Consider the following 13,524-nt stretch of genomic DNA (forward strand, 5'->3'; position numbering starts at 1 on the left):
TGGGACTATCCAGATGACATCTTGTGAAGCTAGCCATTTCTAGCTCTTCTTGACTATTTAAGACAGAGGCATGTACCACTATTGCTGGAATACTTTATTCGTTAAATCCATCTACTTGAAATCAAAGCATTTCTGAGGTTCTTCAGGTTAGTACTCTCCTTTTTAAATAAGAGTGGTGAGGTCCAAAAAGGAACTATATATGCTCACCTGTATAAACTAACCTAGTTTTATGGTGATTGAGATTATTTTAACTGTGCCCTTCTTCATACATGGAGGCTATATCATTGGTGAGTTATTAAGTCATGAACTTTAAGTTGTTATTTTAAGTTAATTTCTTGTAATGGGGATACATGTATATCATTTTGTCCATACTCACTTATTTAATTGCTATTGTGACAAATCCCATGATTTTCATATGATTAGCCAAGAGTTTGGATGCATCTATGAAATAAGTAAAGAAATTAAGATTGATCCTTGATTCTTAGCTTCTTTAAAGGTATGAAAAACAATGCAGATGCTCTTAGAAAAAGTCTTGAGATCAAGATTGTTCTCATCATTGGTCTATTCTTTGATGAATAGAGGAGAAATTTAGCAGGAGAAATAAGAGCATGGTGATCTCAGCAATATATACTATGATCCATGGCAATTTTTTTCTCCAATTGTTCTCAGAACAAATTAAAGATTTTGTTTTCTTTTTAAGATTCTAAATGTGTCACTCATTGCCTACTAACTTTTGCTGCAGTGTGCTGTCTCACAAAGATAAATTCAGATTGATTATGGCATTCCCTCAGAATACAGAGAAGTTATAATATTTTGCTATTCTGAATACATGCATCCAGGCAAGATGCAATGTGGCATGTCCAAGTCTATACTGGTGGCTGTAACTGAAATATTTCCATATTGTAGCAAAAATGATGATAGCTCATAAAAGTGAGGTCTATCTATGAGTTATTTGGCAACTCAAATAACTTACCATCATCCTGTGATACCACCAGACAATGATCTGTGAGATGAGGGATGTGTAGTATATCTTTCATCTGTTTTGGAGGGTGGAAAATAAGGTATGAGACTTTGAGCCAGTAACTGAACAATCTTTGAGTCCTGTCTCCTAGTTTAACGTATTTTTCTTCTCTACTCCTCCCAAACTCTCTAAATAGGTTAATATCTGAAGTTAGTATCTCAGAAGACTGCAACCATCCCAGTCCCTTGTCTTTCTGAGGAATCAAAGTAAATGGACAGAATTTTAACCATGGGATTTTTGACTTTTTAATAAAAGTGAAGTTTGTATCCGAATTACACAAACTAGGAGTATTCTTGCAGGAGGTAGTCTGAGTCTAATGGGTCCTAGGTTCATGATACAAGCTCCTCCTTTTCCTGTGTTTAAGACTTAATAAGTTTTGGCTTCCTTTCGGTTTCCCTGAAAATTAGAAAATATACTTCCTGTCATTCAGGGACTCTTGCTGTGGAGCTGCTTTGATCCCAAAGCAATGTTGGTTATTGTGGCAAGTGAAACTAATGTCAGGCAAATGTCCTATAGGCTGTAACTCCTGTTTCATATTTGCTCTGTAAGCTTCAGATAAAAGTAATCAGTTGGAAAACCTAGAAGCCTGGAAAGATGGATTTATGTAATGGCATTATTTCCCAAATTGGCATTTGGAGGTTGTCTACTTATACTAGAGGTAGCAAGGGCCAGATTACGGTAGTGCCTAAAACCAACCTGTTTCAACAGGCTTCATCTTCTTTTGTACAGATTTAAAGAGAATGGGTCCTCACGCAAGCATTTCAAATCCAGAGACAAATTTGAAAAAAATTGCTACAACATGTTGACTGATTCCTTGCCAAGTCAGCCACTGAGAACTTTTTCTTGATCGACTCTTACCCAGAGACAATTAAAGGCGAGGTGGGGGGGAAGCTTGTAACTTTTTAAAAGAATTAAACTTCACAGTACTCTAAATCCCTCTCCCTCTTAAACCTTCTCTTCTACTTTTAACCCCCCTCTTCTTCACCCTTACCTTCTCCCTCTCTGGCCTTTTCCTCTTTCTCTCTCTTCTGATCATTCCCTGTGATATACTCAGTTGCTCTAATGTATTCATTTTTACTTTTGGTATTGATACAATATGTTCTGGAGACATAGCTTTCCAAAGATTATATTCAGATATACAGATTCAAACCAGCAGAATGGTTAAAAACATTTTAAAAATATGCTTGTCAGCAGTGGAAAGAAAGCTGTTTGTAGCCAGCAGGTGAGCTGGAGAGTACTACAGGGTGTGGTAGAGATGGTAATAAATTAACTGGCAAGCCAAAAACTATAAAAAAAAAAAATCAGCTATTTCATAGCATAGAAGCATGACAGCTATGAAAAAAGGAGTGCCCCAGGGAATTCTTTTAGAGTTTGATTTTTTTAAATATGTTTGACATGAAAAATGTTTTAGTACAAATAAAACAACTGGTATTAAACTTACAGGGAGGGGGGTTATGGTTTAGAGTTAGTATGAATAATGCATGATATTTAAAGAAAGAACAGCTCTAAAATGTTCTGAGAGGCAGCCCATGTTGATGGTTGGAATGGTGATTTTTTTTTCTCTGTTTTTGAAGCATCATTAATTCAGCATCATTTTGTGATTTTTTTAACCTGATAAGATGTCAACCAAAGAAATACTGTTTGACTTAGATTAGGATATTCTTTCTTCACATAATTTAGTTTAAATATCAAGAGGATCAGTAGAATTATTTAAGCATAAAGCGGCAGTCATTTACCATAAAAAATAATTTGGCCTAGTTATCTTTTTTAAAAAGCTCATGTAGCACTGCAAACCAAAATCAACCTCATGGAAGGGGAAAAACAAGATCGGATATTTTGAACATTACTCCATAGGAGACTAGCACAATATAGTGTTAGTGAATGCATTGTAGCAGCGCTCCATATGCAATCAGAAGCCAATTGTTACTGGACTGTGTACAAGCGCACACTGTGCTCAGTGGTCTGATGAGGTATTATGGATATGATGCAAAGAGACTGTGTAGATTAGAAGCTTACAATTTGTTAAAAGTGAAAGCAACTTAACATTTACATTGGGCCAGCTGAGTGGAGCTTCATGTGGCAAACAGGATGAGTTCCAACGAACCAGGGGCACCAGGAAGGCTCCAGGTATTAGTGTCCATGCAGAAAAAAAGAGGTTTTATTGCTTTCTAGTTGACTACCTTTATTACTGTGATTCTTTCTATACTTTTCATTATTATATTCAGCTTTTAGTGTGGAAAATTTCATGCAAAACAGCATGATTATTGTAAATGTCAAAAATGTGTGGAGGAACAGCCTATTAAAATATAGCCTAGAGACCGTACATAACACTGACTTTAAATAAGTAGCTGAAGTCAAAGTGATACTCCATTAAATCATTGATATTGTGTAATTTATCCATAAGTATTAATTTTGATTTCAGTTACCACTATCACAATACATTCCTCATCACTTTCTCTTGGTTCTTCAGGTTGTTTGCTTCATACAGCCTATGTTCTTAGGTCACAGAAGGTACTTCAGCCCCCCTGTTTAGGAGTGGTCTGGAGCCAGAAACACATTAAGATGTAGCATTGATCTCTGCTAAACCATGCTCAATCTCGACCAGACATTTAATGCAGATATCACATGTAAAATGTGTGTTTATTTAATCAAATCATCATCAGAGAATAAGTGATGAGTGCCTAGTGTGTGTGCATGATTCTGTACTAGGTTCCACTGGAAGTTAGTGCAGAAAAACATAGTTTCCACTCTATTTGGGATACCAGGCATTTCATAGAATGTTGGCAGATAAGATTAGCTTCTCTCTTACCCCTATCAAATTAAAGAGGTTGCATTTAATTTTTTTCCTCTATTTTTTATAAAATAAATGTGAGGGTTATGGACAGTCAGTAATTCTTAATCTTTTTTGGACTGTAATACTCTGCCTTGCCTACCAAGGCAAAACGTTTTGTTGTTTTAATGTAAAAGCCTTAATGCTTTCTCAGTGAACTGAATGTCAGCCTGGCTTTAAGATATTTTTTTTACTCTTAAAAAAATGATGTATTACAAGATTTGTAATGGAGTGAACATGCTTGAATTGCACATTTAATTTTTTTAACATCACATTCATGTTTTGCCAGTTTGCCTACCAGCTATCTGTTAACAAAAAGTTCCAAGGCAGGAGTGCAAGTCTGTGCCCAACTAAGCCTTTTGTTTCTGCAGATGTTTGGGCTTAGAGCAATGTTGTAAAGCTCCGGCAATCCAAGGACCATGTTTGTACTTGTCTGCTGTGATTCCCTGTTCATTGTCTAAACCTGTATGCATTGTTCTTTCCGACAGGTGATAACTACCCCGTACAGTTCATTCCATCAACAATGGCAGCTGCTGCTGCTTCTGGCCTCAGCCCTTTACAGCTCCAGGTAAGTGCCAGAAGAAAAAAATGTGGGATACGAGCCAGTACTTTAGTGAAAAACTGCTAACCAGCTGTATGCTAAATAATGGCCTGGATATTAAATAATTTTTTAAGCATAGCCTAGAAGGATTAACACCTTATGTACTTACCATACTGCAAATAGAAAACTGTCAGTGTCAATATTTTTAAAGGAAAAAATGACATTATAACAGTACTGTATATTCTCGATCAGGTAAGTTAATGGTTTTACAATTTTTTATGGTTGGTTGTTATGGTTGTTATTGGGTATGTAAGCTTTTTCCTTATCAATTCCTCATCCACGTCTCCATTCATGTCCAATTAGCTTTTACACATAAGCATCAAAACAGAAAACAATGTTGGATATTTTCCTTCTTGCAGCTCATAGAATAGGAGGTTGTTATTACCAAATTACTTTAACTGTTTGGAAAATGTAAACACTTTGCCCCTGAATATGTGTATCCTCATCCTCATCCTCATGCCAGGTCAAAAGTCTGGGCATGGTGTCTGACCAAATTCTGGGTTAGTGTTCTTTACCTATGAAACTAAAATTGGAGAGAAAGTGTTTTGGAAGCTAAATTAAAAAATCACTTGCACCTTCTCTTCTTCATAGTAAAATGGTGCGGGGGGTTAACAATAGGACTAAGTATTCTTTATACCCTTCTAGCACTGCCATCTTAATGGAAAATTGACTTTAAATATGAGTGTATATTTTAACAAAAACAAAAAGATAATATCATTAAAATAATGGTTAAACCTTCAGTATTTGAACATTTAGAAAATGTATGGTAACTTGAATTTCAATACAGTGGATAAAGATAGTTTTTTATTCTTATAATTTCCTGCGTTTTTTTTTTGAATTTTCTTAAATAGTCTAGGGAATAGCATCTAACTAGGCATTTTTGTTTCTTCTTTGCTATTACTCTCATATGACTTGAATGTAAAAAATGTACAGATATTTTACCGTGAAAAAGTATCATTTTGAGTATCTTCAACTGAGTCTACAAATAAAGAATTTTTGCAGTAATTTGAGAAGTTTTTGTCATAAGCCTCATCCAGAAAGTCTTAAAGATGTTATCCATTATGGACTGCCTAGCAGAGCTAGATATTTTGCCTAATGAAAGCAGCAACCCTACCTCTCCTCTAAACCCTCACCTTCTCTACTACTGACAGGGGAACTTACTGCAGTTGGTAAAAATATAAAAAGAAACCTCACTCATAATCAATCTAATCTATTTCTCCTTTTTCCATAGCTATGCTATTGAGTGTCTTCTTGAGTCAGAGGCAAAAATAAGAAAGCAGTTTGATCCTATAATCAAGTTTCTGTGAAAGAGAGTATCTGGGTCCTAAACCTACTTTCTATTCTTTGGTGTGGTCAATACCCTGGGTTTAGAAATATGTGTTCTGTTTCATGAGTTCTGACAGTATGTTTTGTCTTTTTTTTTTTTTTTTTTCTGAATATGCTACTAAACAGAAAGGTCATGTCTCCCACCCACAAATTAACCCAAGGCTAAAGGGCCTAAGTGACCGTTTTGGCAGGAGTTTGGACACCTTTGAACATGGTGGTGGCCACTCTTACAACCACAAACAGATTGAGGTATGAATACTTCCATTGGTGCTTCATTGGGTGGGGGACTGGATTGTTCAGTCATATTCTAGGCTTTTTTAAAAAAGTGGCAAACACTCAACCTAAACACTAAAACATAATCTTTCCCTTTTTCTCATTCCTAAGGAGGCTCATTTTTGCTCCTTTTTCTTTCAGAGAAAAAGGCAAACCCCAAACCAATGCCTCTGAAATACATTGTTTATTGCTATATATTTAGGCAAATTCTTTACATTATGAGTGCTTTCAAAACCATCTTTATTTCCCTTACTCTGTTTTTTGTGTGTATAATGCTGCATAGTAGTTAAAAAACACTTAAACATTAAAAGAAAAATAACTCATTTGACCATGTAACAACCCTATAGAGTTGATAAAACATAATTCTGCTTTCACAGACAAAACAATGGAGGTTCAGAGAGGTCAAGTTATTTAACCAAGGTTATGAAATATTCTTTGAGTCAGAGTTATTATCCAGGATTTCTAACTCTACCAAATTCAGTTTTCCAAATTTAGTTTTCTCTGGCTGAAGTGAGGTTGGGTGCCTGAGCCTGACTGGTTGCTTTTTGCCCCATAAACTACTATAGTAGCCCTTTCATATTTAACTTGCAATAAAGTTCTTTGTTGTTTTTGTGGGATATTCTTACTACATGGGAGAAGATGGCTCATACGGCTCTTTTGAAAACCAAACCCCTTTCTCCTATAGGGACCCAGTCCTCCTCTCTCCATTATCATGCTTAATTCCTCTCCTATATCATTGGAGTACCTCTCGGGGGACTATCAGATGCTGGAGGGTTGCTAGCTATCTGTTGAATCACAAAAAAAGGAGACAGGTTATCTCACACTGAAATACACTTTAACTTTCTGGGTTAGATCTAATACTACATTTATGTTCTAACCTAGGATGGTAAACCCAGTTTAAAAAGAAGAAAACAATTACATCTAACAAAGTTGTATATTCAGCTCCTATTGGCTCTGCCCGTCTATACATATCAATTACTATGTGATCGATAACATGTCCCTTTGACATTATCTTCTCTGTTGCTTTTGAATCTGCATTTTTGGAAAATGATAGAGAAAGCTCACTTCTAAGAAGAAGGAAGAGGACAAGATCAAAGGACACCTTGGAAGTAGCCTAAGGAAGAGTTCAGACCTTGTTGCTTGCCTTCTTCCTTTCCCTTTCCCTTTGATTATAAGAAGTATATAGGGAGTTTCCACCCAGACATGACAAGGCATATACTGTTAGAATATCTGCTGTCTTCTATACAGCCAGAAGGGATTTCTTTTCTAAGGCTTTCTTTTGGCTGTAGAGAAGGTGCCCTATTTCTGGACGTTCTGAAAATCTACTGTGCTTAGGATTGCCAAGCAGTGAGATAACTGGACGTTAGAACAAGCCTTTCTGTGTGATGACAGTTAGCAAGCTTACCTACTCAGGAGAGGTAGTTTGTTAAACTTTTAAGTGCTTGAAAGAATGTAAAAGCAAGTGGCCTTGGCTCAAATTCAAAACTTCCTCTCCTCTTGACTTTTATTTTCTCTTGAGGGTGTTGAGTTCTAACCCATCAACCTTCCCTTAGCCAGTTTTCTACCCAGTGTCGTCTTTTACTAATTTTCACTTAGGTTGACTTCTCTTCCCCCCACCATTACAGACCCCTGATGCTGTCAAATCTGGCTTCTGTTGGGTTTCTGGAAACCATGATGTCATATATGTGAGTGCCAGATCTGTGTAGTGCTGTAGCAATGCGGATCTAGGAGCACAACATATGCCACATGCCTGCCACTTTAATGAGACTAAATACAGAATCTGGTAAGGCAGGGAGCCCTCATAGCTTTGCAGTGTAAGTTTGGGGTGGTTTGAGAGTTTCCTGGGTTTTTTTGTTTTTTTATTCTTGCTCTGTTCTCTTGCTTCCACTTTTTGTACCTTTCCTTGCATGTCAGGAAACCTTTGCTTAGAAAAGATTGACCTGGTTTGAAAGGCAGGTTTCTCAAACTATCCTAGTATGAGTATAGCATGTTTATTGGGACTTCCATGAACTGCACAGTGGACACCCATATCTAACCTGCTATAGACACTAACATTTTAAATCTTGAGCAAAAGTAGAGAGAAAATTTAATAATATCTTGCTTTATTGATTTTAAAGTCTACTTTCTTTTCTAGCCAGCGTTTTCTCCATTCCTTTGACAAGCTAAATGTCACAGCTGTGTCAACAATCAGGATCATGATAAATTGTGGATACTAAGCATTACAATTATGTTAATGGGTTTTATTTCTAATCAGAGATTCTTAGGAAGAAAGACCATAACACATATATACCACCACCACCTCCACACACACACTGCTGCATTGCTCAGAAGTGGTCCTCTCTACCTGATGTTCAGTTAATTTGTCCTTCAAAGGTTGTAACTTTTAACATTAATGAGCCTGGGTAATCTTAACAGTATAGGTATACTCTGGAAGCCTGAAATTTTGTTATCAGGTAGAGAAAAGGTATTTAAAACGGAAAGATCCTCCTTACGTTAGTATATTCCAGTTCTTTCTTTCTTTAAAATAAGAAAGACACAGAAAAGTTTTTTTGTTTTTGTTTTTGTTTTTTTGGTACTCCCGTGCTGATCTAAGGCATGGTTTTCTCTGCCTCAGGAGCACAATATTAGGAGAGAGAAGGCCAAAGAATGCTATTTTTAGTTGAACAGTTCAGCAGATGGAGGCATGAATACTCATATATCTGAAGGTTGAGGGGCTTGAACCATTAATTTTGATAATGTATTTAACCCTGGGAACAATCAGAAACTGTAACTCTAAGGTTACAGTGCTTTTGACCTTTAGAGAACAGAGGGCATTTGCTACAGTAAACAATATATTATATTGCTACTTATTCCAGTTCTCTACCCGTATAAATTTCAGGACCAGTTGCCATTTGCTTTCCTCAGCTATGTTAGCATTGGTCCTTCAAGTAAGTCAAAAGGGGGGGACCAGTATAATGAGGCAGTCATGTAAATATGGCCTTTAAATAGCTAAGATGTTAGATTGTTCCTGAAGAAATATTGTCTCAGAAACTAAGCTCAGAATGACACTTTTTTTTTTTAACGAAAGAGTGATTTTAATGTATTGATTCATTTTTTGTTGTTACTTTCAGTGTGATAGGTACCTAAAGTAATTTGGTTTTGTTTTTTAATTGGAAGTAATGTTGCCTCATAGTTTATATTAAATACAATCTGGTACCATATCATGCAAAGTAATGCACCTGTCTCATGCTTTCTTATTAAATGATGCATGCTTCTCTTTAGCAAATACAACAGCTAAATATCACACAGTTTAAGAATTTCTAATTAAAATATCTCCACATGTCAGCATATTGGTAAAGTATTATTTTAATCCATTTATTTTGTTTATGAAACAGTGACATATGTTTAGATTGTGAAATACATGAGCCTTAAAAATCACTTTATTGAAGAAAATTAATTCCTACAATACTGTCTCGGTAATGTGTTCACTCACCCAGTCAGTCATTGGTGGCACTGCCAGTCTTAATGTAGAGTAGGCACACTTACTAGTTTTATCTGTGTAACAGTCTTGGAATGAAGCAATAACAATTCTTTTTCTTAGTTCCAAATGATAGGGTTTTCTTCCTTTACTTTTTTTTTAACTCATTAATTCAAACCTGTCCCCCCAAAACACTTTTTGTTGCTTTTTTTTTTAATACAATGAAGGATGGGACTGAGTGTATGTATAAGGGATTCTGAGAGACCAATCAAAATTAAAAACAAGCTAGTTACCTTTTCAAAGTTAGACATAGTAATTTGTTTGTCAGCAGGGAGATGTTTGGGTCAGCTCTGAAATAAAGTGACTGTCAGCAGTTATTCCTACAAGACAAGTAATTTCACTCAATGTATTACTGACAGATTGCTCACTTCTCTGAATCACCAGAGAAAACAAACTTAATATTGTTACAGGCAGAGTTTCTGTCTTCATTAGCTGCAGAGAATGATTTTTATCTAGCATTCAAAGCCTACCAAGCTTTAGTTGGAACATATTTTAACCAAGTTCTTATAATGACAGTATGGGTGGTAGCCTAAATGAAAGGAAGTAAATATGAAAATTTTTAAAATCAATATAAATATATTTTCACTTTTATTTGATGGGTATTATGTGTAGTTTTGGGAACATTTGAGGAAAGGAGTATAATCAGAGCCTTAAAACACTAGAAAAACCTATCAACCTTAAGTTATTCTTAAATGAAACTATTAAAGTCTTGCGAAGTTTGCAAAGATGGAGAACAATTGAATTTTTGCATAAGTGAATACAAACACATATTTTATTTAAATGATATTGTCAGTTTTCATGCTACAACTGGAAAGTGAAGAAGTGCCCATCAACATTGAGAATGCTCTATTTCTATTTTAGTTCCAGGCTGAATCTTTATGATATTATATATAGATGCTCTTCTCTGTCTCAAACCCTGTCTTCTTGTTTGAAATCGTAAACATGCCTCAGTTCTGTGCAGGAATGAGAGGGTGAGTTAGCTGGGCTGAGTGGGCTTTGGAGGTTGTGATTTCTAATAGAGAGGTGAATAAAGAGTTGATTAGAGTGACCTATTACTAGCTACCTGATAGAGAAAAAGGAATGCACTGATTCAAAGCTTGTTCTGAGGATGCCAACCATGGGGTTGTGCTTTGAGGGGAAATGCTTGCTTTTCTCATAATCAGCCTTTTCTCACCCATTTTGACTTTAAGAGTGTGATGGAATTTAGGAGGACCATTACAGCTGGGATTAGATGAGCTGTGGACTAATGGAATGAGCTCCATTTTGGAATCAGAATCTTGGATTAGAGTTTCCGCTATTACTTGCTATGTTGTCCTATACTGTTCTCAAATTACCTTCTTTTTTCAGTATGTTCATTATAAAAAGGGGATAATATTTATTCCCAGGGTTGTTGTGAATAGTAAATGGGTTAACGAATGTATTAGATTTCCACAAAAATTCATTATCAGAATAGGAAAAACCTTACCAACATCCCAATAAGCAGTCATTTCTACTCTAGCTTTGCTGCCTAAGTGCTTCTGAGGGGCAGCTCTGATCTACTCTGATCTAGCTCTGATTCAGAATGTGTCACTGAATTCAGGGATTTTTGTCTATTTTGTTTACTGTTGAATCCTCAATGTTGCCTGGGACAGTAGTTGGTAAAATGAATGAATTAATGAATTCCCTCTTTGGTGGCAATCTGGGACTCAAGCTTCTTTGGAAATTTTTTTTTTTTTTTGGATATGTTCAGCGAAGTGCTCTGTCTTTAGGAGGCATTATTTCATGTAAACAACTTTTCATTTCTAGGTAGCCTTCTTAAGAAAAATGGCAGGTGTCAAGTGAATCTTGATGGAGATTAACAAAATATAGGCAGATCAGAGAAGGATGCAAAATATTAAGGCATTTCCTGGTGTTTGGAAATCTGACTTATTTTATTCAATGAAGCAGAATAAGTTTGTACTACCACTTACAATATTACTAACACTTAAAACATTGGGTAAACTCGATTTTCTCTTAGAAATTTTATCTTCAATTGATTTTCAGGTAGTATCTAAAAGTTGAGAGAGTATGGCTCTTCTCACCAAGCTCTGTTAATCACTGTGTTTAAGTTATTTGATTGATGGGATGGTTAGCTGTACTCACAGAGATGGTTTAGTAGGAGCCCAAGACCTTGGAGTTACAAAATCAGTGCCGTCCTCTATCTTTCCTAGTGTAACATCTCCACCAACATTCATTTAGCTCCAGCCTCACTAATTAATACACACAACAGGGAACTCCCAGTATTTGAATACTTGTATTTAAACAGACTGCTTGTAACATGCAGTGGTTTCTAAAATAATGACAGGTATTTCTATTCCTGTTTTTCCCAAACTGGAGTTTTGAGGTATTGTTTGGTTGGTATCATATATCATATATCATATGCTTATGTGTTATAATGAGCTACCTTGAAATTAAGAGAGATGACGTGATTAAGAATATAGGGGAAGGTTTGAAAGCAAAACATTCTAGTGTTTTAGAAAATGCTTCACTCTAGTTTCCAACCACAGAATAAGTCAGGATATGCAACATTCACGAAATTTAAATCAGAAAAAGACGTGATGAAATATTTTGACATGCTGGGTAACAGAAGAGACTGAGCAGAACAAAAACATTTTTAAACCACTTTATTGAAGTATGAGTGACATACAAAAGCTGCACATACTTAATATATACAACTGGATGAGTTTGGAGATAAGTATGTACCTGTGAAACCATACCACAATCTATGCCATAAACATCCATCACCTACAAAAGTTTCCTCTCACCATTATTATTATAATAATAATAATTATTATTACTATTTTATGTGATAAGAACATTTAACATAAGATCTACCCTCTTAGCAAGTTTTTAAATATACAATACAGTGTTATTAACTATAGGCTTTATGTTATACAGTAGATGTCTAGGATTTACTTATTTTGCATAACTGAAACTTTGTGCCCTTTGACTAATACTTCCCATTTTCCCTCTCCCACCCTCTGGCAACCATCATTCTACTCTCCGATTCTATGAGTTTGACTATTTTAGATTCCTCATATAAGTGGTATCACATAGTATTTGTCTTCTGTGTCTGGTTTAACTTAGCATAATGTCTTCCAAGTTCATCCATGTTGTTGCAAATGGCAGAATTTCCTCCTTCTTCTTTAAGGCTGAATAATATTCCATTTTATGTACATATTAGATTTTCTTTATCCATTCATCCATCAGTGGACATTTAGGTTGCTTTCATGCCTTAACTATTGTGAATAATGCTGCAGTGAACATGGGAGTGAAGACACCTCTTTGAAATCTTGATATCAATTCCTTTGGAGATATATCCAACAGTATCAGCCCTTACATTTAAGTCTTTTACCTTTAAGTCTTCCATTTCAAGGTAACTTTTTTTGTATGGCTTAAGATAAAGGTCCAATTTCATTATTTTGCTTGTGAATATTCAGTTTTCCCAATGCCACTTATTGAAGAGACTATCCTTTCCCCACTGGGTATTCTTGTTACCATTGTCAAAGATCATTTGACTGTATTTGTGTAGGCTTATTTCTGGGCTCTGTATTCTGTTCCATTGGTCTATATAGTCATTGTATGTCAGTATCATTTTCTTTATTACTATAGCTTTGTGATATATTTTGAAATCAAGAGGTGTGAGGCCTCTAGTTCTTGTTCAAGTTTGCTTTGGATATTTGGGGTCTTTAGTGGTTGCATGTGAATTTTAGGATTGTTTTTTTTTATTTCTGTAAAAAATTCCATTGGGACTTTGATAGGGATTGCATTGAATCTGTAGATCACTTTGAGTAGTATGGACATTTTAACAATTTTAATTCTTCTAATCCAAAAGTTTTTTTTGCGGTACGCGGGCCTCTCACTGCTGTGGCCTCTCCCGTTGCGGAGCACAGGCTCTGGACGCGCAGGCTCAGCGGCCATGGCTCATGGGCCCAGCC

General features: G+C 35.8%; 1 protein-coding gene across 3 annotated transcripts in view; it reads left to right on the forward strand.

Annotated features, from left to right (window-relative positions):
• SOX6 (SRY-box transcription factor 6) overlaps positions 1-13,524 on the forward strand; it is a 627,811-nt gene that overhangs the window by 507,770 nt on the left and 106,517 nt on the right. For 2 of the 3 annotated variants that reach the window (XM_081238923.1, XM_081238924.1), the window contains exon 10: positions 4,340-4,419. In XM_081238923.1, coding sequence (XP_081095049.1) covers positions 4,340-4,419 — 80 coding nt within the window. Of the gene's footprint in view, positions 1-4,339; positions 4,420-5,904; positions 6,028-13,524 lie in introns of all 3 variants that reach the window. The other variant, XM_081238922.1, reaches the window with a different exon arrangement.

The sequence above is a fragment of the Mesoplodon bidens genome, assembly GCF_964165515.1.
Source record: "Mesoplodon bidens genome assembly, chromosome: 7".
Classification (NCBI taxonomy): Eukaryota; Metazoa; Chordata; class Mammalia; order Artiodactyla; family Ziphiidae; genus Mesoplodon; species Mesoplodon bidens.